This window comes from Excalfactoria chinensis, chromosome 3 (genome assembly GCF_039878825.1).
Source record: "Excalfactoria chinensis isolate bCotChi1 chromosome 3, bCotChi1.hap2, whole genome shotgun sequence".
Lineage (NCBI taxonomy): Eukaryota > Metazoa > Chordata > Aves > Galliformes > Phasianidae > Excalfactoria > Excalfactoria chinensis.
The window spans coordinates 83,002,906-83,029,445 of record NC_092827.1 but is presented as its reverse complement, the minus strand read 5'-3'; the positions used below and the strand labels follow the sequence as shown (position 1 = coordinate 83,029,445).

The following is a 26,540-nucleotide window of genomic DNA, read 5'->3' as shown; positions in this document are numbered from 1 at the left end:
TGCTGGCGGCGGCGGGAGGAGCTCGGAGCTCGGCACTCGGCGCCGCGTTAGGGTCGCGGCGCAGCGCCGGAGCCGGGCAGCGCCGCCGGCCCCACAGCAGCAGCAGGAGGAGCCGGAGCCGCCCCCCGCCGAGCGCCGGGAGCCGCTGCCCCGGGCGGCCGATGAGCGCCGGACTGCGGCGCCGCTGCCGCCGCTCCGTGGGTGAATGAACCTGTCCCGGACGGCGACGGCAGCTTCGCCTCGGGCTGCGGCACCAGCCTTCCCCAGGACAAAATGGACGGGTTCGCCGGGAGCCTGGGTGAGCGGCTGCGGGCAGCGCGGGGCGGAGGGCGGGACGGGACGGCACGGGAGGGACGGGGCGAGCCTGGCGCCGGGTGGCAGCTCGCCCTCCCGCCGCGGGGCCGGGGACCGGGGGTGCGCACCTGCGCCCGGGCCGGGAGCCGCCGAGGGCAGCGCCGAGCTGCGAGCAGCGCCAGACGGAGCCGGAGCCGGGGGCGACGCGGAGCTGAGCGCGCAACGCCACCCGCTCTGCGGCGGGAGGGGAGGGAAGCGGGGAGGGAGGGAGAGAGAGAGAGAAAGGGAGGGAGGGAGGGGATGCCAGCGCGAAATCTGGTCAGCTTCAAACCATCTGTTGCGAGAACTCCGGCTGCACTTGCCTCCTTTGTTCTTTCCTCGCCGTGGACGTGCGCTTTCCCGGAGTTACTTACTTGGGCTTGGCTGGCTCGTTCTGTTTAATGCCATTTTAGTTTTGCTCCGGGTACAGAGGTCCGATGCCGGCCTGTCGGAGCTCGGCCAGACGGCTTCGTTCCCGGTGCGCTCGCTGCTCTCAGCCCGGCCCGGGGGCACCGCTCGGAGCACGGTGCGGGGGGAGCAATCCCTGCCCGGAGCTCGGCGTGCTGCGCTGCTCCCAAACCCGAAACACCTATCGCTCACCCGGGGAGCTGACAGCCTGTGCTCTTTTCGGTTTCGCTAAAACGACGGCAAATTGTCACTGCGTAGTTTAGGAGAAACCTTCCAGCAGCCCCTTTCCGAATGCTTCAGAGGATAAGTCGCATACAGCGTGAAGCCGTCCCGGTTGAAGTTATGACCTGACTTTATTTCTACGTGTATGAACTGTAGAGCATGTGCATCCTAATTTGTGCTCGGTGGCAAAGCTCTGCCTATTTGCTTCCCGGGACACCAAGCAATGCGCTGCCTACCTGCAGCCCTTCCGTGCCTGTCCCAGTGCTGCTGCACCCACTACAGCACCCAGCCCCCTTCCATCTTTGGCAGGAGAATAAATCTGCCCCTCTAAAAATGACACGGAGTTAATTTTACAGCACTCGGGTGAAATCTATAATAATAGGGAATAGTTCTCGATTTTCTGGAAAAGTTGACTCATTTGAATAGTGCTGAGTGTGATCCCAACCTTTAAGGTTTCTGAAATGTCTGCTCCTGCGTTTTGGGCACCTGTCCAAACCAAACTGGTGCACCATAATTAACAGTGCACTTTTAAAGCATATACTTTTTTTGTTTGGCTCCTGGCCTGATCCACACTCTCCTTGCCCAAATAACTTCTCTGATTATTTCATATCTCCCGATCAAAAAAGCGACACGGGGAAAGAATTGCGAGTGCTCTATTCTCATTTTTCACTGGGAAAAATTGTGCCCGTGGGTGACGTATGCAAATATACCTTGCTTAATATTTATGAACCTCTTTACCCAGTGGTGGAATTGATCACCATATCAAAGAACGGCCGTGTGCCTTTAGCTCGGGGAGTACTGCCCCCCACGAGGTCCTTATTTAGAAATAACTGTTGGAAGTGGGAGGGGGGCGGGGGAGGACCCCAACCCTGCTTTCGGAATAATGAAGCCCTGCTTTCCCGCTTGGAGGCTGCTTGCAGGGCAGCGACTCAGTCAGTGCTGTGCATGGAGGCAGTGCCCGCTTGGGGCATCCCGCTCCTCTTGCTGAGGGAAGCTCCATCTGGACCTTTAATTCGTTTCACTGTTTGGTCAGGCAGGCCCTGTGATTTTATTAGAATTTAATGAGGATTAAGCTCAGCTCAATCTTTTAAAGTGTATGTCACGATATTGTTAGTTGGCCTTTGATTTTGCTTCTGTAGTAAGCGTCGATGCATGTTGTTTGCTGGATGTGGGCTGGGAGAGCATGTCCAAAGTTTCAGGCTCCAAAACACAGAGCTCTGCGTGCCCCCGTGCTCCCAGGTTCAGCCGTGCTGCTGCTTGCTGCTTTGTGATCGCTTCTTGTTTGCTGCTGCCGGTAACAAGCATGTAATACACACAAAGATGTGCAAGTTGTTTGGAGACTTTAATAAAAAAACATCTCTAATTAAAATCTAATGGCTTGAATTTAATCAGCTTTCTGCTAAACGCCTTTTAGGAAGGCCATAAATTAATGTAATTTAGGGTGAAACGTAAAAATTAATTGCCATTATTGTTGGCAAAACTGTGCTATCTCTGCATGTGCGTGCTTCACCAGTCAAGCGAGCTTATTAGGGAGCAAGTTGTCCTTTTAATGCCTCCTGTCATCATCTGGAAGGCAAAATGTTATTACAGATTGTGCCCTCCAGCACAGGCAGAAATACCTTTTTGCATGTCTCCTGCAGTCTGAAATACTTCATGCAGCTGTTTTCTTTTGGCTTCCATACTGAAACTTTTATGAGAATAAAGAGATGAAAGAGACCGTTTCATATGTAATTTAAAAAATGGCTTTGGTTGTTGGATTAGGAGGTGCTTGTGTAGCACTGTCAAGAGCAGAGCCGTCCACTTACCGTAAACAGTACAAATAAATAAATAAAATAACACTGGGCATTGTGAGTAAAGTTCCCCAGCTGAAATAGTTATTGGCTTGCTCTTTTGATAAAGCACTGAGTTATTTCACATTTATTAGGCCTTGAGTGCATTTGGACTATGGCTAGTAGCAAAGCAGTTACTGAATCCCATTTGTTAGGTCAGGTGGAACTAGCACACCTCACATCTAAGTGTTTCAAACAGAGCACTGGGGGGGCTCAATGTATCAAGGGCTTGGTGAATTCTGGCCATCCGCTTTTTCATATGCATCCCTTGAGGTGAAGGAATGTGCTTCTGAATAGGAGTGAGAGGTCCAGGGACTTGGACAGGGCTCTCGGTCTTGTGCCTTGTGCCCTAGCCAAGACACAAGCACAGCATGGTGGCTGGTAAGGGTCTGCCAAGTTCTCTTGCTTTGGGGTCCTGATCAGCGCAACTCAGAGGCAGTGTCTTAATGGGAAAGAAAGCATTATTATTTCCACCGAAAGAAGAGGACAGCGTGGTTCTGGCAAACAGAGTCAGTATGAGAAATAGCACAGCTGAGGCTGCCAGCAGGCATTGCCTTGTTGTTACCATCTCCCTTTGTCATGGTGCAGACAATTGCCTCCATCTCCTCCACTGTCATGTTGGCGCCCATGAGAACTGGTGGCCTGGCAGCAGGAATCATAGAACCACAAGGTTGGAAAGGACCTACAAGATTATCTAGTCCAACTGTCCTCCCATTGCTACTGCAGGCCACTACATCTTATCTTGTAGCTCCTCATCCAGACTCCTCTTGAACCCTGCCAGGGACAGCAACTCCACCACCTCCGTGGACAGGCCGTTCCAGTACCTGACCACTCTCTGAGGCTGTAAGACTGCATTGTTAGCAAAACTGTTGGTCTTCTAAATTGAATTTTCATATTCCATCCAACATTATAGTCACTTCTGGCCTTCCTGCTTGCCCATGTGTTTTAGGGAGGTTTGCCAGCCCTTAGGTTAGCTTTACAGTATTGTGAACCTACTGAAGCACGGAGAGAGATATCTTTCTTGGGCCCAAATCTTAACTTCCTGGGACTGATACTTTCTTTGATGCAACAAATCATAGAATTGTAGAATGGTTTGGGTTAGAAGAGACCTTTAAGGCTACCCAGTTGTACCCCCTTGCTGTGGACAGGGCTGCCCTGGGCCCCATCCTTGTGTCCTTCCAGGTATGGGGCACCCACATCTTCTCTGGGCAGCTGTGCCACTGCCTCTCTGCTTTCTGAGTAAAGAATTTCTTCATCATATCTGATGTAAATCTAACCACTTCTGTTTTTAAACTATCCCCCTTTGTCCTATCACTGTCTTTCTCTGAGTGCCTCTAGCTGCAAGGTCTGTCTTTATACAGAGCGTTTGCCACTGTGTTACTTCTCTGGGACAATTCTCAAGCCATCCATTTAATACCCCTCTTATTTCTGCAGGGTTAGTTGGCTAAGGTACAAGATCCTTTAAATCCTACTAGATTTAGGCTTACGAAGAGTAAGCCATGGGATGTTTTCTGATAGACACTTTTCTGCTGTTCATAGCTGTTGCATTGTTTTCTGTTCTGAGAAAGCTTCAGCTTGTTGAGCTCTGTAACAATAACCAATTGTAACTAAAGATGAGGAAGCCTTCATAAGATGCATTTTAATAGAGTACGTCTGTTTCCAAGTTTGTCACCAGAATGATAACACCGTGGCATGAAGAGTGTTGTAGGACTGTCTCCAGCAATGAGGTCTGTGGGAGGACAGTAACTTATCAAAATAAACAAAGAGCTCTCAACTTATGAACTGTAACCATTGGTTGTGTGAGGGAGGCTGGGAAGCTTAGAAATCACCCATCTCTTGAAGTTTCAGGCAAAGTATTTAAGGATCAAAGGGGAAAAAATTGTGGTTCAGCTTATTCCTTTCTTTTTTTCACTTCTCCCAGAGGAAGGGAAAACAGAGGAGAGTAGTAATGGCTGGGGGGGGGGGCGGGGGATGGCTTTGCTCTTTTCAATTTGCATTACAGTTTGTTCTGATATTGTTGGAAAACAAGTCTGTAGCTGTACTGGGTCTATCTTGGATAATCACTCTTGTGAGAATGTGCTCCTCCTCTAGACATGGAAAGCCTGTGCTGCCTGTTGAGGCTCTGGCTTAGCAGAATACCCCTCCAGCCCTGCAGTGAGAGAGGGAGAGAGACTGGCCGCAGCAAGTCGGAGAGTTTGTCATTTATCTGGGCTAGTTTTGTTTTCTAATGGATGCCCTTTTAGGCTGCAGACAATGAGTTCAACTTGATTCACTGGGCTCTGCTCCTGGGACTGCTGTGTGCTATTGTCAGTGTGCTAGCTCTTTTGGAAACAAAACTTTTGGCAGGACATCGATCTGTCCTGCCTGGGAAGGATGGCTCTGACTGGTACTGGGGGCATGACAGTGGCCAGGAGAACAGTGCTTGCTGTGGGAACTCTCTGGTGGCCCCTCTTGTTTCATGGGCAGCATATAGCAGCCCTGCTTTTCGTTGCCAGCTGAACAAAGAAACCATAAACCTCAAATGCTGGAGAATCTGTGAGAAACTTTCTCTCCCTGTTGTAGAAAGGCTTTTAATGCCTGCAACACAGGGGATGGTTTTTGGCCTTACACTGTGTACTTCACGCTCTCTGACTGAATATTTCTAATACGGGCAGTTATTTGACAACATTTTCTCTTGCCTGAAAAACCTCCTCTGGAAGGATTTTATTTTCTTTCTGTTTGTCACTCCCTGCATTGTGGTGTCTGCAATTATTGAGGTTTATTATTATTATTATTATTATTATTATTATGTTTTCCCTTTTAGGTCCTTGCTAAATCTAATCCTTAATGAATGTAATCTTAAGGCCAAGAATGTTGTTCCTGTTTTACCCACACATAATGTAATAGGGTAATTAATTTTGTAACACGTGTGTATGATGACAGTGCAGGTCTGTGCTCTTGCTGCTGTTTCTAGTAGGGAGATTTCTTCTGTTTAGCACATCAGAATCACCTGATAAACAGCTTTTTATGAGCTTCACTAACTTCCTTTTCAAGAAATCTTTCTACAGCTGCTCCTGAGCTCAGGTGGAGCCTCTGCTTGCTTTGTTTCACCTCTCTGTAAACAAACATGCTGAGTTGAAAGAGAAGTTGTTACCCTGCCCTCCCCATCCCCTCTTATTTTTTTTTTTTGCTTCACCAGCTTGTTGAAATTGATGCAGAACTTTGGAGTTATGGAAATTTCTTTCATGAGGAGCTGAATGAGGGATACCTGGAAGCCCTGTGGGGTGCTATGTGGGCTCCTCTGAGTTTGCAGGCATCTTTGGGAGCCACACACGTGCACTATGATTTATGGGCAAGCCTGGAGCCTGGGTTTGTAATTAAGCCAGTGGCAGTGAGAAGGTGCTGCTGGATGAAGGACTGGGATATGAAGAGATCCCAGAGAAGTTAAAGCTCTGAGTTTATGGCTAAATCTTGGAATACATGAAATGCTTTACTCTACATTTATTTATTTATTTATTTATTTTAATCTTCTTTCCCATTTCCCTATCACTTTCTACTTTTATGCAACATTTCACTTGTTACTTTGGATATTCTTTCTCTTCTTTTGGCTTCACGTTTCAGTTATTCATGGAATGTTCGCTGATGGTCCATAGCAATATGCCTCTCAAGCTTTATGCCTTAAGACTTCTTACTTGATTGGATGAGATGCGTTTTCTTAATTGTTTTTTTGACTGTTGTGTCTCTCAGTGGATTGCCTTTTCTGCTCATCCTCAATAGCATCAGCCTAACCTGTTTGCTAAATATAGCTATGTCTTGATGTTTTTTTAACTGCTATTTTCCCAACTGCTCTCCTGTTGTGTTTTTTTTTAGTGTCTGTTCTACCCTGTAAGATATTGATTTTTCATTTGGAACAACAACTTTGCTTTTTCTAGTAAGCATTGGAGAATCCATTTTCCTTCTCTGTTGTGTCTTCTGCTTGATTGTGTGGTCTTGCGGTCTTTAGACAAGATGCTTTAGTGAGTACAAATCTGACATATTGTAGAAGTAGCCTTGCTCTTTGTATTATATAAATTTAATTTAGCTATCTAGAGTAGCTTGTACATGTGCATGACTCTTATATGTACTAAAAATATAAAGGAAGGGGAAGAGATGAAGCAACGTAGTTCTGCTGTATAAAAACATATGGTATGTTTTGGAGAAGTTTATCTACAAAGCTGCTCCAAAAGTAATGCCTCCTACTTTATTATATTGTCCCATGACATCATAGGTGAATGCTGGTGGTATGACAGTAGAAGTTCAACATTCCCATCAATATTCCACTACATTTTGTTGCCACGTGACAGATGGAAGCAGAAGGGCAGTATAACCCAATGACATCTGACAGGGAAGTGCACATAAAGCAAAGGAGTGTCGTTAAATTTCTCCATGAAAAAAAGCTTGGTCCCATTGATATGCATCGAGTCTTGCTGAACTTTTATTGAGATCAAACACTGGATGTGGGCACAGTGAGGTGGTTGGCGATACAACAGAAGGTGACACCAACAGTGGGTAACCTTTGCTGGTGCAGATTGTTACAAGCACATTGTGCAGGCTCTTGTTCATTCCTGGTGAATACGTATAGCTAATGGTGACTATGCTAAAGAAGAGTGTTTTGTAGCTGAGAATTTGCTCTATTAAAAAGTGCTATTGTGCTTTTTGTATCTGTCGTAGTTTCCATGGAAATAAATAGGCATTACATCTGGAGCAACCTATGTACCTTGGATTTTAGGTATTGTGTTAAATTAGACAAAAGCAGTCACTGTTGTCTGTTGTGTGATTCACTTGTGTTTTGCTGAAACTCAACTTTTAGCTTTGATGCAGTATTCCAGACTGGATTTGGTTCCCACTTGTCCTTCCAGTTTATTTGGGCTTAAAAAATAATAGTAATAAATAGGTGGAAGGGAGCAGAAGCCAAACTGGTTTATGCTGAAATGTATTTTGAACTTGTGTAAACAGTTTTAATGCATCAAGCTAAGTTGGCAGACTTTCATAATCCTCTGGGAAAATTGGGAGTTTGAAACCCAGTGGATAAATTGAAGTCACAAATGCTTTTAAGCCCAAGATTTGGCTCCCTAAAGGGAGTTAGGCCTAGAAATGTGGTTTAGCTAAAGCAAATGAAAATACATTTTCATGAGAACTTTATGATTTTAAGGACCAAATATTTGGATTTCTTTGTTCTGAGTTGAGGACACAAAACCAAAAAATGGCTGTTCCCAAGAAAAGGTTGTATTTGCTGTCCAAACACAAGAGGTAATGATTTCTCCACATTTTATGTTTTCAAATGAGTTTATGACATAAGAATAATAGAGGCTGTTTTAAAATGCTCAATTTCAGTTAGCTGCTGAGTTGAGCAAACGCTCCCAAGCGTAATTAATTAACACTGCCAAATATACACAAAATGAATGGCAGAACTTTTAGTTTGTTTACAGCTTACTGTATGTCACATTGTTTCTCTCTTGGAGAACAAAAGAAAAAATGTCCCTTTTCCATGGGATTTTTGAAGAGCTTTGCACCTACTGCAGTACAAAACAACAGCAGGAGGAGGGTGGGCTCCAGTTTGTTTCCTTCCCCCTCATTCACAGTCACAAGTAGACCACGCCATTTTCTCAAGAGGTTTCCTGTTGTGTGCATTATGTGGGTCTGTCGTTAATCAGACCACTGAGTTTCACTGGCAAGTTGTGTTGAAAAGATGGCAGGGAACAAGCCAAAGGTTTACCTTACAGATAGAGTTTTTGAGGATGGACATCACCTTAAAAACAAACAAATGCATTTTTTAAGGTTATATTATACGTCCTGGCTTTTATAACAAGCTTTTGGATTGTCTTGGAATTGTAGGTGTAGTCCTATAGGTAGGATATTTGACTGTCCTCCTTTCCAGGAGCAGTAGGTACTGGAAATCTGACCATGTGGAATGGAAAGAAGTTGCTGGATGTGTCATGGCATGTGGGTTTCATTGCTAGAATCTGGCTGAGAAGTTCAGAAGGTTTTCCTACAAATGTGGTCTTTGTTGTTTGTAGAATGATAGAACCATTAAGGTAGGAAAAGACTGATAATCTGAAGATCATCTAGTACAGCTATCAACCAATTGCCACCCATGCCCATGTTTCTGAAGAGAGATAAGGAAGGAGAAACCTCCAAGGGTAAGAACCGTACATGAAAATTTCTCAGTTGCAAGACTCAGAGATGTAGCAATGCTTGTGTCTAGATAATACCACTTCAGCTTTTTCAAACAAGAACGCAAACAAGAGAAAAATTACAACTTTGTTTAGCTATGAAACGCCGCATTAAACTGCTGTCGCCTCTTGTCGCAGTGCATGCTATGCAAATACCATCAGAGATATCAAGCAGGAAATTAGTGGTTTGTGTGGTTGTAGTGCTTTCTTCCTAAACTCTAAACATGTCTGTTAAAATCATGAGTGGGACAATAACAAGCAGCTCAAATTCAGTACATCTGTACATTTTCATTTATTTATTTATTTATTTATTAATTGCCTGGAATAAGCCTGTAATAGTTCTGAGCCACTGAAAGTTCTCTGATAGCTGTGATAAACCCAGTTGTGAGATCCCTTTTGTTTTTTATTCTCTCATGCACTGGAGTTGGGAGGATTTCTGTGATTCTGGGTTCTCAGAACCATGGGATGTGGGATATTTTTTCATGGAGACAGTACAACGCTGAAAAAACATGACTTGCTGACATTGCTGTTCTCTAGGTTTTGTGGCTCATTTTGTATAATTTTTATTGTGTTTTCAATAGCTTGTGACAACAGTATTTTTGAAAGGTGCTCTGTTCAGTCAAAGGTTGCTCGGCATGGGAATGGCAACAGTAAGGCTCTGTCTGTGGCTGCAGCTAGCCCAGAATTCTTGGGCTGAGTTCTTACTAGAGGAGTGGATGTATAATTAAGGTGCATACATAAGTTACCTTTGGAGGCAGATATAGTAAAACAATTAGGAATGTGATTTCTTTTGAGCGTGTTCTTTCAGCTAAAGAACCAGAGTAATAAGACTGTGTATTTAATTGATGTGGGCTTGGTGGTATTCCTGATGTAAGTATGATCTTTTTGTGTGTGTGATGCATTAAATATGTGTTTGGTGAGATGCTGTTTCTGTTTGTTAACGTTCCTATTTTAGATTGTTTTAACTCATTTTTAATGGCCTAGATTTGCAGAAACAACTATAGCTTGGGCAAATATTCAGTATGAAGCTAAGGAATACCTGAAATCTTACTCTGAGTTTGGTATGTACCTTTGCTTTCAAACAGACCTCTGCTTTACCTGCATATCTACAGATACCAAACTGTGGTACAAGCATGTAACTTCCAGTTTTTGTTCCGAATGAAAAATGAGCTCAGGCAGTTGCATGATTTCTGTCTTCTGGCACTGTTTAATTTGGCCTTTTTCACTTTAATTCTGAAAAATGCATGTTTAACCAACCTCTCACCTCGTAGGGTGGGGAGGGGGCAGGTTTCATTAGAAGAAAGCTTAGAAAAGCATGTTTGTTCCTGGAAAAGCTTCCTGGAGGATTTGGTATGGGATAAGAAACAAAAGGAAAATAAGCAGAGAGCCCCGCTGCCTTTTCTGCAGCTTCCATGCTTATTTTCCTTTGGTTTGTCATCTCGTACCAGATTTCTCTTGCAGCTGATGTGGCTGAGAACATCATTAATTTATGAAAGGCCTGGTTAGAAGGAATAGGAACTGCAAGAAGGTACTGTGTTGTTGCAGAAATGATGGAAGAATGAAGTAGGCTGAATGTGCAGTGTTCCCAGTGATGACAAGGCCAGATCCAGAAAGGCAGAGTAATACAGTCATTAATACAGCTTCTAATGACTTCAGGTTCTGAGTAACAGCATTATATTCTTTAATTCTATAACTAAAGCAGCATTTCCTGATTTCAGTAAGCTAACAGAATTAAGTCCTCTAGATTTATATTTTTCCCTTGGAAAAGCATTTGGCCTTGCTTTGTATTTGTTGTTTTTGTTCTGTTTGATCTGAAAATGTGTTGGGGGAGGGAAACTGACCCTAAAAACTACCACCAAACTACAAAAGCTTATGTCTTATTGTGAACTGAGTGGAAGCTATTGCTCCGAGGTTCTTAGTGGCCCTGTTCCTTCCTAGAGGCAAGTGATTTGAAGAAAAATAATGTGATTAAGTAGATTTTCTGTGCTAGCTGGTTTAGATGGAAAGAAAATGGGTCTGAACTTAGAATCCGCAGATTTATAGAGTGATGTTTAAAGCAGTCTCAGCTAAGGATTGGAAAAATAAAGTCAAAAAAGTGGAAAAAAAAAAAACAACAAAACCCACATCTCAGCAATTTTGTGATGTGAAAACAGTCCAGTGAGAATTTAGTTTAACTATAAGATTAATTCTAAAATGATTTTATTTTATTTTATTTATTTATTTTTTACATATAGATGCCAAATCTGTATGTATTAATTGTTACTTAAGTACTTTTGTAGAGACAAACTTTTGTTTCAAGATGCGTTGCATGGAAAGTGCCTATATTTACTTGATGACAGTGAAAGTATACCCAATGAGTAGCTTAAAGGCTTTAGTGTAATAGAAGTCTTATTTATTGTGTAAACTGTTTATTATTGTGTATGGACATGGGAGTGAGATACTGATGCAGGGTCAGGTGGTTGATTATCCAGTTTGTTTTTTTTTGCATCAATTATGTATTATAGATATTCAGAGTAAATAGTGTATGGTACAGGGAGGGGGATAAACTGGGCAATGCAAGGGAAAACCCTCTTTGGTCTTCTGAATGAGATGATTTAGTACATTTAGATTACCTACCTGTGAGGATGGTTCTTATGCTGTTGTGTGACTGTCTGTGGTTGTTAGTTGTATAGCACTGTCATTGTGCTGTCACTGTGAATCTTGTAGTTGATTTTGGTCAGCTTTTTTGGAAGATGTATCTCAGTGTATGGTTCTAGTTTTCACTATGCTGTTGATGTAGGGAGTTGGTATGCCATGCTTCTAAGCAGCAGTAGGCATTCTACTAAAAGCTCTGCTTACAAAAGATATGACTTATACCATAAATATGTTTCTGTGTGTGTTCTATGTGCATGACATCAACGTGCTTGTTTCTGCTTTTCTGATTTTGTGTGTCCTTTCACAGTGAAACTGCCAATCCTTTCATAAAATGCTATGTCAGAGCTGTGATCCCAGGCAGCTGTAAGAGTGTGAATTACAGCTTTGACAGGGGCGATGGGCTGGCTGCAATTTCTAGAGTGTGCCACAATCATTCTTCAGCACTGGAAGCCACAGCAGGTATTTTGGAACTCCTAAGGAGTGCTGAGAATGCTGAGCAGACAAATGAAAGTTGCCCGTGGAGTCTGTTTTGTATAAAAGTATTGCAAAGGTAACCTTGGTGCAAAGGTATTCAAACTGGGGGCATCAGTTATTATGGATGTCTTATTGCAGTGTACTGCAGAATTGTTTCACTTGGGTTAAATTTTCTAGTGTTCATTGGAAAATGCAGGAAATTGTGGCTTGTTTGGAAGAACCTTATATTGTTTTATGGTGGGGTTAACTTGTCATTGAGTTGCATGGCATTGGTTAGTAGTTAACTTGCCGTCCTATTTTCTAAAGTTTGATGAGGGAGAAAAGTTGTTTTATTTAAATATCAAACATTGGAATTTTGAGCAGCTTTTTGATCATTCATTTTGTATGTGTATCTACTAAAAATAATAAGAAAAAAAAAAAAGAAAAATGGTTTTCTATGCATACATTCTACTCTTTGTCATTAAAGGATTATGAAGTTGGGAGAGTGGTTAATTTGGATTTTGATAGTCAGGTGCTGAAGTCATGATCCCTGTCAAGAAGGAGGATGGTAAGCCATTTGGTACCACGTACCTGAACAGCTTACTGTATGCTTTACTTCTGATTGTCCTTCAGTTCAAACATTTATGGCTCACAAACTGCACTTGATATTCTGTCTACGCTTAAGTCAATAAAATAAATATGCTTTAGAACTGTTTCAGTTGAAATTTCACCTGTTGTTTCCCTGCAGCTGAGATTTGAAACCCGAATGGGACCTGACTTGTATGGTGCTGCTCCCCTCTTTTTTTCCTTCCCATCTCTAAATAGTGATTTGAAACCTCTAGAGATAGAAAATGTGACCTAATGTGAACATTAGTTCCTAACTGAACATTAGTTCAGTTACTGACTAGCTAAATAATAAAGGTGTAGGAGCGCAGAGGTTCTTGCTAACATGCTTTTAATTATCTGCATTTACGTAATTATTATTTGCAGTAGAAATTTCAATTTCCTGTTCATACAGCTGAGCAGCTCTAGCAGTAAAAGAATGCAAAGCCAAAACTTGGCTGCGGCTTTTGCAAATTAATGTCAGAATTCACTGTTCCCTTTTTATAAACCATACAGGGACTTTTTCTTTTCTTTTTTTCACCCAAAACTATTGATAAAATGGCAAAAGGAATTGCAAGAAAGTGAAATTAGCAATAAAACATACGTAGAGTATTTGCAGCGTGTAGCATGTACTGGATTTATCAGTACATGTGCATTTCTGTTTGATAGGGTCATATATATATCTACCTTTCCACCTTCACTTAAATTTAAACATATACAGTTCGACCAGTCCCTTTTTTGTTTCAGAACTAACAGGGAAATTTCCAGAACTTGTTGCACACACAACTTCATTCCTAAACCAGCTTTCATGTAAAGGGATGGAAGATCTGGCCATTTCTTGTTCACAACTGAATGTTTCAAAGAATGCTGTTACTGCTTGTTCTTGACCTGGTGATACAATGCATTTTGTGTAGCATCTAGAACAGGTCTTTTTGACTTCTATGTTATGTAAACTATAACTATGTCATATAGTATTCCTATATTCCAATTACAGTATACATTCATTCTTTAGTTGATACAATTCGTATTGTATTATATACCCCCATTTTCAGGTACTGTTTGGTGTATGATTTTTATTATCAGGATTATGATAATCTTATTCACTGTAATATAGTTTTGCTTTTGTGAAGCTACAAGCCGACTCTGGAGTAGTTTGGTTTTTTTCCTTTGCATTATTGCTACTTGCAAGTCTTTTGCATTCAGTGTTGCACAGATTAAAACTCAAATACTTCTGAAGTTCAAGTAATTAGCAGGTAAAAAGTATATAAATCTTTAATAGAAAGAAGTCACTTATTGAAGATGAACAGGTAATTACAATTTGGCAAACAGCTCTTGTGTACTATCTTATGACCTTTATGTAGGCATTTTTAGAGGAAAGTTGGGTAGGACCAGTGTCATCTGAGAGTCTCCTGTTCACCCTTAACTGCCCTGGGATATTATGGATCACTGGCTAGCAGCCTTGTGCCAGGTCCGTGTCATTCTCTATGTAGTAAAGCTGTAGACATGAGCGTTTCATGCTGGTGGTCATACTGAGGGCACCGATGTGTCCCATTCTGCAGTGTACATAGCATGTGTTGTCCCTGATCTCCTCCTAGCTGTGTGAGGAGCAGCTGGTCAGTGGCCTCCATCCACATGCCACCTTTTCTCCACCTTGGTGCTGGAGGAGCCAAGAGGTAGGGCTGGGGTCGTGCTGGCAGATGTCTAGAAGGAAAGCCCTCTGCAATCAAAGGCGATGAGAGCCACCCTCAGCTGCCCTCTGAGAAGTGTCACAGGGATGCTGACAGGCTGCAGCTGTTTGGAATGAGGCTCTGCTGAGCAACTCGTATTTCTTTCTATTGTGTTGGGCTGCCATAATATGCTCACCACTATAAATACCTAGAGTTTCCAACACCGTGTAATTTTTAGAACTACTTGCCCCCACCTCCTAGTATCTGTATGAATGTTTTAATTCCTGTTCCTTAGGGAATGTTTTTCTGTTTTGCTTTCTTTTTTTTTTGCTGCTGAACTTCAAGTTTTTGCTGCAAAATTCCTGAGGCGGGCCCTGATGGTTATTGCTGTTAGCTACACAACTAAGTTCTCATCTTCAGACATGAGAAGCAGGGAGAGGTTGAGGCTGGTCCCTGTAGTGTATTTGATAGCAAAGAAAGCAAATGCTATGGTCATGCTTAGTAGTGCTGCTGTGCTAGGGAGAGCCATGGGACCTGAAGTCAACATACGTTTTGAACTTCTTTTTGTACACGGGGGGTAGAAACAGGGAACTGGTGAAACTGTGTCCTCTCTAGAAGACATCTGGTGGTTCCTCAGCTGCAGCTGATGGCTGTGCTCCTGTTGCTGTTCTGACTTTGGCTCCATGTCTGCATGCCCCAGCTTTGTGCTGGCGATGGCATAAAGTCACTCCTTGAACCCAAGGGATTGCTGTGGCATGCTGGCAGCTGTTACAATACAGCCCTGCTCTGCTAATGTCTTTGTTGGTCCAAATCTGATGGTGCACAACATGCCCCCCATTCTTCTGCTGTGCTTTTGGTTGTCATGGACACATGATGTCATTCTTCTAACCTGTACCCTCTTCAGACACTGACTAGGTGATTTCTGTGCTGTACAAGCAATTTTCCATCTCCTGGAAGCAGCTGTTAGAATCGGTTTTAGCAACTTAGCTTTTGCTCTTTGTTAACTGACAATATTACTGAAATGGAAAACTGAATCACTTTGACTCTGTGAGAACTTCATGTGTTGCTGGGCCGTTTCCAGGGGGCTTAGAGCAGAAGGCTGCTTCAGCACCGCATTGACTGCTCAGTCCAATAAGGATCTTCTCTTCTGTTCTCTAACAAGAGCCGTTCTTCTTTAATGAGATGATAACTGCCATATGGCTTTCTTCTTTCCCTTCCTTTGATTTTACTTATGCTAATGGAAGAACATCAGCCATACTGCTCTTGCACTGAAAGTAGGTTTTTATGGTTAATTTAGTGATTTAAGAAATTGTGCTGATATTGTGAAGCACTTCCAGAGCTCCCAAAAGTTCACATCTCTGTTGTTTTGTTTCACTTGGATTTTTGTTCGTTCGTTTGCAGAACAGTTGCTGGATTTTAAGATGACTTTACCTAGGAAGGAAAGGAAATACTACACAACTTTTTTGAGGAACAGAGCTGTGCTTTTTTAACATTGAATAAAACACAGTATTTAAGAGCGCTTTCATTTGCAAAGTGTTTTTATACTACAAATATGTTCCAATTCTTTGTTAATCATTATGGTTTGATTACTTTGTTTGACATGAGTCATTTTTCCAAGGACTTTTATTGCATCAATTACATACTTAAAACAGGAAGCCCAGAAGGAAGTGCAACCTCAGATCACTGAAGATTCCCTGCTTCTTTTATAGCTGATCGGTGTGTTGAGTATTGTTAAAGTTAATGATTTCTTGCTGTGCATGCTATGTTTCACCTGTATGGCATACGCTGTGTCTGCTTTATCAGTGAGAAGGCTTTTCTGAACCCAATATGCATCATCATAATTAGTAGGAAACTTATCTTTGGCTTTGTAGTTGAATGCAGTTTTACTTAATGGTGCTTTCCAGAGCTGCTTTTCTATTTTATCGATATAGAAAGTTAGCCTATAAAGCCATACAGAGCAGTTATTGTAATTATCAAGATATTATACATAATTATAGTTATTTACTCTGCTACATATTGGTGTCTAGTTAATGCCGTTTGCATTCTATAGGAATTCTGCATTTTTCTGTCTGCTCCCTTTCAACGAACCCTAGAGAGGAGCTGCATATTAAGCCATTTAGAAAAGGTTCGGTTTTGATGTACTATTTGTTATCCTTTGGTATGTCGTTGTTCCTGTCTGTATGAAAATGTCACTAAAACTGGTGGCAAGGGCAAACCAGATTGACTTGACTTCTGGTTGCATACTGCCTACGTTCCCTCCTTGGAGCAAGAACAATATGTTTCTATCTCCAGGATCACGCTTTTCTTGTTGAATGTGTAAGCTCATCTGTTGATATGATGCCTCATTGAGCATAGGGCAAGGTGGATCCAATCTGGAGGTGTTTCTAAGAGCCAGGCTCTCCTGGCTTGGGAACAGAAGAGCTTTTGTAATTATTACTTTTTTCTTTTTTTTTTTTTTAAAACTCATCAGCCCTTGTAAACCCTCTTCCTGTTAACATTGGCGAACAGCTGTGTTTGAGAGCAGGGAAAATGAACAAGATGAGTGCTCCTCACAACCTCATGCATAATGAGGTATGATAACATAATGTGTTTAAGATTAAAAGGCTGGATACTGCAGGAGACTAATTAATGATTTGTGGTTGCTGAGTTCGATGGTTTGCTGTTGACAGCTGCTTTCTTGTGTGTTTTGGGGCAACTTTCACCCCCCTTTACATCATGCTGAAAAAGTTATCCAGCCTTTCTGAGGAGCTTTGAGACTTGATGACTTGATTTTGCCCTCCAAAGAGCCCAGGCACAAAGGTAGCACCAGCTTTGCATTAGTGTTGCCTTTGACTTAGTTGCAGTACTGTTCATCGTGAACTTCAGCGCTGTGCAGCAGGAATGCAGCCACTGTACAGAAGGTCACAGGTAGAATAAATTTGTCATGTCTCTGAAGGACAGAAGGTCTTGGAAGTGAGAGGGCAAAGTATCTAGAATCTTGATTTGGAAAGTGAATGTACAGGTGATATTGTGCCTCTAGAGTTTTGAAAAACTCTTGAGCTGGGAGGAATGAGAGCCAATTGGATGCTTTTGGACATCCCTGTTCCGCTCTCCATATGATCAAATGTTACCACTTTGAGCTAAACAAACTGAACTTGAATGCAACTAATGACGTAATTATTCTGCTTTGTCATCGCTATTTGCTTGCTGTCTTTATTAAGGCAGTTATATTTTCTCATCTGGAATGTGTGCACACTTCAGTCAGAATTTTCACTTGCTGGAGCTAACTTAATTCCAGTTTTCTTGCATTTATACTTTTCATGAGAGTAGCCTCCAATTAATGACTTAGTAACATAAGTTTTAATTTACAAGACCAGATTGTGAGCACCATATTCTAAAGCTAGTATGTTGTGGAGCAGCTACTCACAAGAAAGGTGAATAAGCATCAAATTACAGATTTTTTTCTACAATAGCAATATGACCATATGTGCTTTTGAATAACTCCAGATGGAACACTGATGGTTTATAATTCATTATTTTGGACTGAATTTCTTCGGAATTTTTTATTAAAAAAATGAAACAAACAACAACAACAAAAAAAAAACACAACCCAGGCATATTCTAAATGTGTTACCAATAAATAAATAAAGGTTTGCTAGTTGTATAAATCTAATCTATTTACCTGTTCGTTGCTTCCCACCCCCAACGTTTTGGCTGCATAGTTTGCATAGCTACACTATCACAGATCAGGGATGTGTTAGACTTTGATTGATTGTATAAACCTTTATTGTTATGCAGTCCCTAAGTGATGGTGTTTTTACGGTGTGATTATTTTTGATGTGTTTTTTAAAAGCATATTCAGATGCTTATCAAGAGTATTCCCACAGTGAATGTGAAACCCTTTAAATAAGAAGGTAAATATTTGAGAAAGTTAAAAACCTCTAAAACAATATTATAATGGAATTGTTTTGCAACCTTGACTCTGGCTGCCAACACCAGTGCACCCTGCAACTACTTTTGAAAGAAACATGCTTTGAGTGCTTGCCAGTCTATTTTGCTTAATGATTCCCTGCTCAAAAGAGAATGGAGTACTTTGTGATTATCAGATAATTTAAAGACTCCTTTGTTACAAAAGGAACTTTAGAAATAGAAATGTGAGCTTAGTTCATGTTGTTGAAAGCAGTGGTTAAATACCTTGACTCGGTAATTGCAGCTGTGCTTGTTGGCATGGTAAAAAAAGTGCAATTTCATGTTATTGATGATGAAGTCACAGTTGTTCCTACATTTCAGACAGCATGGGGCTTTCTTGCACGAGGAGTGCTTTTGAGTAGTCATTCCAGTTCTCTAGCCCTCCTGCTCTGGTCTATTTGATCATCTTTGATCCCCAAAAGAAGTGCCTCACTTGGGTTCAACAAGTCCTTACTGGTGCTTGTTTGCTTTATTCCTTGTGATAAGGCACTGGGATGTCTCATGGTAACTTGGAATCCCTGCAGTTCTAACTCTGTGTCTGTATTTTCCTTTGTTTTTATTTACATATTTCTCAAACAGTTTTAGCAGTATTTTACAACTTGGTGTTACAGGAAATATTAACTGTACCCATGTCAATAGATTCTTTCTGTCAGAGCATCACATGGGGTCTCTGTGTGACTGTGGATGACAGGCTAGCAGCAGAAGTGCTGGTTCTGCCTTGCTTATTCATCTTCATCCTGCCTTGGTTTGTTTCTGCTGTCAGTGCCAAATTGCTGGAATTTAAGAAAGGCTGTGTGTTTGCTGCTGCATTTACTCCATGACGGTATAGAATTTAATCTTGGCTGGTACAATTACAGAATCAGAGTATCTGGAAAACTCATTTCCACAGCTAAGAGCTTAATGCTGCTTTTACTACTTCTTAGGGCTGACAGTATTGTTTAGTGATTGCTCAGAAGTCATGCAAAGTACAAAGTAGGACTTCAGAACCTTTTAGTTTTGAGCCTTGGTAAGGTTTCCCTAGTGACTTCCAACTGGTCTTTAAGTGAAGATGTTCTTTGCATGCTTTGAGATATTAGCCGTTTTTGTTTGCAGAATGTGGTTTTCTTTGTGTAGTGTTAAAGAGAGGTCCATGATAAATCCTTTTCACAATAGGTGTGAATTTGAATAAAGTGTTAGCACTTACTTTTTTTCAGGTCAGTTTCAATTAATGTTAGAAGTATGTGTGATTAGAGAGAAATCATGATTTCTCAAGAGGAATTGCATTTTATACCATTACTGAAAAGTGAAACTGAGTAAAACAGCTTCTGGAGTACAGATCCTACAGTACAGTGCTATTTCTGAAATGCCACTAGGAAGGAGGCCAGGATTAGAAGCTGAGCAAAATTTAGTAGAACAGAGGACTGGGACTGCTGATCGTAAGCATTTTGTTACGCTTGTCCTGTTTTCACACAGCACTTTTAAATTGATTGGAGCATCTCAGGAGGAATAGCCAGAAGTGTGATGTGCCTTTGTGGGCATCTTGATCTGTGTGCCTTTTTATTCATTTGGTTTGAATTCTGTATTCTAAATGGTTTTGTCGCTTTCGTAAAAATTGACCCCCATGTTTGAAAAGTTAGTTCACTCACTGGGTGTGCAAATGTAAATGTATTTGAAAGTCCTTGTGTATAAAAGGGAGGGTACTTCCTTGGAGCTGTGTTGAGGGCTCAAGGAATGAGCTAATTTGTGCAAAGCTTTGATTTGCTTATTGGTCATTGTTGGAAGATGCACTGGGAAGCATCACCTTGCAAGTAAAATCCTGTGCCTGTTCCATTCATTCTAGCATTGCTTGGAGAGCTGTTAGCCTGCACTTGGCACATGATGGTAGTTAACTGTACAGTGCTGCAGGGAGCTCTTTGCTGTGTGTTTTTTGTTTTGTTTTTAAAGAGCTGATGTAGCACCAGCGAAGCCTGTCTGGCATATTTTAAGCTCTGATTGCTCCGTATCAGCAGCAGGCCTGCAGGAAGACACTGTCACCACACCCACCTGCAGCTCCTTTTTCTCTGAGAACTTCCCAGCCTCCAGTTTCCTCTGTGCTGGTAGGATTCAGCCCCTCAGAAGCATTTGTTTAGACCTTTCTACAAGGCAACGGTATTTTGCTGAAGGGGGATGAGTGGAACAGGCTGCCCAGGGGGGCTGTGGAGTCTCCTTCTCTGGAGATATTCAAGACCCGCCTGGACACCTGCCTGTGCAACCTGGTGTAGGGAACCTGCTTTGGTTTGGACTCAATGATCTCTGGAAGTCCCTTTCAACCCCTATGATTCTGTGATTCTTTGAAACCTGGAGTGAGACCATTGCAGGCTGACCAAACCTGCCTGTCTGTGCCTTAGGAAAGACTGTAGGGCTGGTGGGGCAGGTTTATTCCTCAGCTCCTGAAGCAACTCATGTGAACAGTGTTTTGGAAAAGGGATTTGTAGACTGGTTTTGTCAGCACTGATGTTCTGATGGCAGTGCAAGGAAAATGTGGGCTGTATGCACGGACAGCTTAAACAAAAAATGGTGGAATGTTCACTGGTTGAAATGGTTGTGTTCACTGTTTCCACAGAAATTGCTTTTGGGTAGAAATGTGACATGAAGAGCACAGGCCCACGTGGCAGTAATTTCCTGGAGCTGTAGAATCACAGAGTGACTTGGGCTGGAAGGGTCCATCTAGTTGCTTTATTACATTTGAATACCAAGAGGGAAGTGGCGGAGTTGTCTGGTGGGGTTTTTCAACTACTCAAGATTAAAGAAGTAGCAAATATTATTACAAACAGGTGACCCGTGGTGCCCTCTTCTGCATAGCAAAAGCAGCTTCATGAGAATGGAATTTTTAATATTCAGTAATTTTGATACTATATGAGCATCGTGTGGTCTCATTTCATAGCCTGGCTTGCCACAAGCAATTGCAGTAACTAAAATGTGCTGAAAGATACTTGCATAAAAAAAATCTCTGGTATTTTAAATGATAGATATTTTCTCCCACTGTTGAATGACGTACCTGTATGTGATGAAGTTAATCTCTTTGTAGAGAAGTTCCTCAAGTTTGCTTTAAAAAAATAATAATTAAAAAAGCCTTGTTATGGCTTTTGGCACAAGCATATTTATAAATAAAGATATTGTAACTTCTGAAGTATAGTCTGAAAAATACCTTTTGATTTCTTTGCTCTGTTTGTAAAAGTATTTGACATATTTAGCTTGGGATTTCAGAAGAGGAAACTGTTAGGCATGGTCCTGAATCTGCAGAAATGTTGCTGAACAAACTCAGTAAAACTGTTCACAAAAGGAGTTGCAGCTGCTTACAAACTGCACACAAAGGCAGGTGCTCACAGCTTACAACCCTAAAGCATCAAGTTAAAAGCACCAAATTTTAGTAGGGCAATTGCCATATTGGATTTAAGTTTACAGAAGCATGCTGTACAATGGTTCTGATTTTGTTTCCTTAGCTGCATTAGTTTCACCTACTTTTTGTGGTGCTCTCTGATTGTTCAAATAAGAGCAACTTGAATGACATATATGTAAGATTGTGTAATGTGGTTTTCTAGATGCTTCTGGTAGACACAAGTAAACCTCTAGTCTGTATGACCTTCAAATCTAGTGAACCATTACACCAAGTCACTGGATATGACTTCTAACTTCATTCAAATGTCTAAGCAGTTATTCAGTTTTACTCTGTTTTTCAAAATGGTTTAACCAAGATGCATCTATTTCAGTTCTGAATTTCTGATGTCACACTATCTTGAGTCATGAAGTGCCTCTCATTCACTCAGAATGCATTTTTGTAAATGACACTTTACAAGCCAGAAGGCAAGAATTAGATACTGATAAGCGTGGGCATCTTCAGTTACTGATCAAGCTCTGCCACAATTGCTCGAAGGGTTTTGGTGTTCTATTTTTCTCTCCTTACATCATGTAGGGCTTGTTAATTTGCTTTTTAGCTAATTTGCAGATATATGTTGGCTGAATTATTTTTGGTTTTATTCCTTTGCAATTGAGAAGGCAGCAAAACCTGCTGTGTGTTTGCATGTTACTTACGCGATCAACGTAAATGGTTTTGCTTTGCATGAATGTAATGTATGCTTGAAATTTAAATTTGCAACTCCACAAGAATGATAAGGAATTTAACACTTAACATCTGAACTATGTTTTTGATACTAGTCCAGCAGTACTGATTCAATACATTCCAAGGTACCCATTTCACCAGGAGTAGCAGATGTGGCATTTCTGCCTGTGAAACAAGGAATATTCATTATAGTGGTAGGTAGTTTTCTCTGCTTTCTTTCTTTTTTGTTTTTAAATCTTTTTTTTTTCTTGTATAAATAAATTACGCCCAATGCAGTAGATTTCTGCTCACATGCAAGCTCTTATAGTAAAGGCTGTGTTTTCCAAATGTCAGTACCAACATTATTACTGCCATTTGCATACTCTCTCTGTACAGTGTCTTGGCCTCTGTATTTCTTAATTGCAGACCTTTTCCTTTTACTTCATAGATCATCAATATTTTAACTTCTAAAATTACTTTTACCCACGCATGCTCGCCTCAGCATTCTCAATTTCTTTGTGTGCTTCTTTTTTTGTAAATGACCGTAATTTTAAGCAATATTATCAAGGAGGTGAATGTTTTGTAGTATTTTGGTTGTACTAAGGGATGTGGTTTAGTGCGAAAATATTGATGGTAAGTGGATGGTTGGACTGGATGATCTTGAAGGTCTTTTCTAACCTTGGTGATTCTATGATTTTTGTGAGAGTCATAGTACTGGACAAGCTTGCCTTTATTCCAGAGGAAGGATAAATTGAACTCTTTGCTTAACAGTGTTGAAACCACCTGAAGTTGAAGTGTTGAAGCCATCTGTAAGTGACAATAGAAGAAAACTCCTCAAAGTAGTAGTTCTTATATGGAAATAGTATTCTTATTAGCCTAGATGAGGTGTACCCATGTCATCATGAGATAGGCAGATCTGAGTCTGTGTGTGTTTTTGCATATACAAAAATCTTGTTACAGACTCTGTTTTCCTTGCTTCTTGATATTTTGAAGATCATCACTGACCCTGAAGTGAACTTCTTTATTGGTCATTGTGAGATCAGTGAGGAAGCAAGCAAGTCTCAGTTCTTCATTCAGAATTATATCTCTCAACATTTTAAGAAAAGGGAAACTGTACAGAACTTTTTCACCTTTTTATGGCTAGATTGAATATCTGACATGCTAAATGCTTATGATTTCTCCTTTGAAGCTGGGTTTACATTTGTATTTAGCTGTTGTAACCTATGTGTAATAGACAGGTCCATCATTGTGGTTTGTATCCACAGAGTTTACTGATCCCTTGTTTTCACAATTGTGTAGTTGCTGTTACTTATTTCACCTTGCTAGGAAATGTGAATTGTAGACAGGTTTCAAACTTAATAATAAATTTCAGTTTTCTAAAGCTATTATGGACTTCAAACAAGCAGTATCTTCATTATATTTATTATGAAAAAACAACAATTATTGTTGTATTTTATCTATAGAATAGAATAGCTCACACTGTTTAAAAGCTTTGTATACTTTCATCTGCTCCTGGTTTAAGCTGTCACAGGCTGAAACATCTTACCTTGTCCCCCTTGCAGACTTTCTGAAGTGAGGACTGCCTTCCACCATAAACTGTAGTTATCAGAATAGACTTTAAAGAAACATTTTTGGTATACACAGCAAAATCACAGCAGGTCTAATAAAATAAGGTATAAATCTGTGCTGTTCCTCCCACATTGAAGAAGTTCTGTTTATCAGCATCAATCAATTCCCAAATGCAGCAATACTGCCTTTTTGGAGACAGTAGGCAGACATTTATATTGGAGCAAAGTTTGTTGCATCAGCTCTATTACAGCAAATCTATTTTTCCTGGATTGTTTTATAGATTTTAATAGTGACTTTGGTTAGTCATCATATGCTTCTATTTCCTCAAGTCTATCTGATTATCTTTCATAATGAAGTTGGATGTTCTACAGCGAGTTTCTCTCCACATAGAGAAATTGGTTGATGCATATGTACATACGTTGCTCTGAAAGTAATGCCTTCTGCTTATTTCCCTGGAAACTACAGAGGAACAAAGACCACCATAACACTATTTGATAGAACAAATTCTCAGTTACAAAGCACTCTTTTTCAACATAGTCATCACCTTTAGTTATGCATTTTCACCAGTGATGAACAAGGACCTGTGTGTCATGGCTGTAATAATTTGCACCAGTGGAGGTACCCCACTGTGATGTACCCCACACATTGGATGTGTCTAACTGTCACCCAGAAAGGAATAATTATTTCTGCTAACCTTCTGGCTTTACTTTTGCTCACATAACCCAGTGTGTGGTCAACACTGATGGCTGCAAAGATGCCCTGGTGGTTCCTTGCTCTTTGTCCACCTGAATCCCCCAGCTCCTTTCCTTGGTGACCCCAGCCTATGCTGCTGTGTAAGGTTATCCTGCTGTTGCAGAGTTTTTCATTTCTTTGCTGTTTTTTGTGATGCTGCTGTCAGTCCAGTCTTCTAGCCGGTGCTGGTGAGGGGCAGCCCTCTCTACCATTTCAGTCCTGCCCCACGTTGGTGTTCTCCACATGCAGGATGAGGGTGCATTCACCCCAATGGATAGATGAGGTGGTACTGACCTCCCTACTGACCTATGGGGAACACTGCTTGAAAACAGCTGCTGCTGTGGGACCATTAATCCAGAAGCACTGACCACCACATGGAACCCAATAGCCCAGCTAGTTTTTCATGGAATTTTAAAAAATGACTTAAGTACTGTATAAAAATGATAATTTGATCCTTATGCTTCACAAATGCATATTTGATAAGCAGATGAATGAAAATTTGAATAGCAGAACCAATGACTTGTACTGTAGTCATTTAAAATACATCAAAGATTATAAGAAGGATTTGATTTTGGGAAGGACTGACTCCAGCAGATTAATGATCTCTTTTTAAAATTATTACTATTTTTTTTTACAAGTCCATATCCATGTTGAAAGTGATACATTCTAAGTATTTTGAACTACAATGAAATGAATTGGGAAATTGCAGTTGTTTTAATTTCTTTGGTATGAGTTGGTGGGATTTTATCCTCGAGGTCTTTGAGGGTGACTGTCTTGAAACACTTGGACTCATCTGAACTGTGAAGTAGGTAATTAGTGGTGTTACCCATTTTGCCAGAGAATGGCTTTCTGTATAGCCAGACAGTCGCAGGGGGTGTAAGGAAGTTGTAGCTGGAAAACACTGACCAGGGAACTTGCTAGGGAATGAACAGGGATGGGAGAATACATTTCCAGCTCAGAGCCGCTGATATCCATGAACTCTCCGAGCTCTTCCTACTGTGTGAATGTCAGAAAATGGCTGTTAACTGAGGATGGTGCTGTATGGAGGAAAGCTTTCAGCAGAGCACAGCAGTAGTGCTGAGGGGCTGCAGGGTTCAACCATCAGCTCTGTGTGACAGTCCTGTATGGCACTACATTGTCAGATGCAAGAGTTGTATGCCTACATTCCTGCTCTCCTTCCTTGACATCTCCCTCTCTATCCCCCTTCTCTTTTCCACTAATTGACCTCAGCAATCGGTTGTTTTATGACTGATGCTTACTAGGATTGTGAGCGTAAATCCTAGTCTAGCAAGTTGGAAATTGCTATCCCTAAAAGCCAGCTGTACTGCAGAGAGTGGAAGTTTTAAGCATAGCTGTGTTTGCTCCGTGGATACAGTGCAGCCACTCAATCATGGGCACTTAGGGGGAAAAAGGGGATTATCAGGGTTGGGCTTGGGAAGAGTGACTTGTGCTGTAGAAAGGCATTCAGGTATGTGCATTGGTTATGTTGAGCTAGATCTCTGTAGTGTAGAATCTTTGGATGGTATTGCTGCTCTAGAGATGCTTCTATTTACTGTTGCTTTGGGATATGTGTTCAATGCATATCCTTTATCTCAAATATATACATGTACCCCTATTTAATTCAGGTAAACTTTAAATGGTGCCTTGCTAACCTCAGCAGATCCATTATTATTTGTACATTTTTCTTTTTTATTTTGTTTGAGTTGGACTTAGAAAAGTTTGCACAATAACAAAGATGTATTTGCACGCCTTTTAACTATGCCAAGTAGCTCTGATTGTCAAAAGATACAGAAGTATGTTGGCTTTGCAAGCACGCAAGCATTTGGAAGATGATTTAAACTGATATCGCTTTGATGAGATATTGTGATGAATGAACTTCAGTTTTCATTACACC

General features: G+C 41.1%; 1 protein-coding gene across 1 annotated transcript in view; it reads left to right on the top strand.

Moving 5' to 3' along the window:
- The window catches only part of EML4 (EMAP like 4), a 144,136-nt gene continuing 117,596 nt past the window's right edge, over positions 1 to 26,540 (top strand). The window contains exon 1 of the mRNA XM_072332257.1: positions 1 to 298. Within this exon, the coding sequence (XP_072188358.1) occupies positions 274 to 298 (25 nt within the window). The 5' untranslated portion in view covers positions 1 to 273. The remainder of the gene's footprint in view (positions 299 to 26,540) is intronic.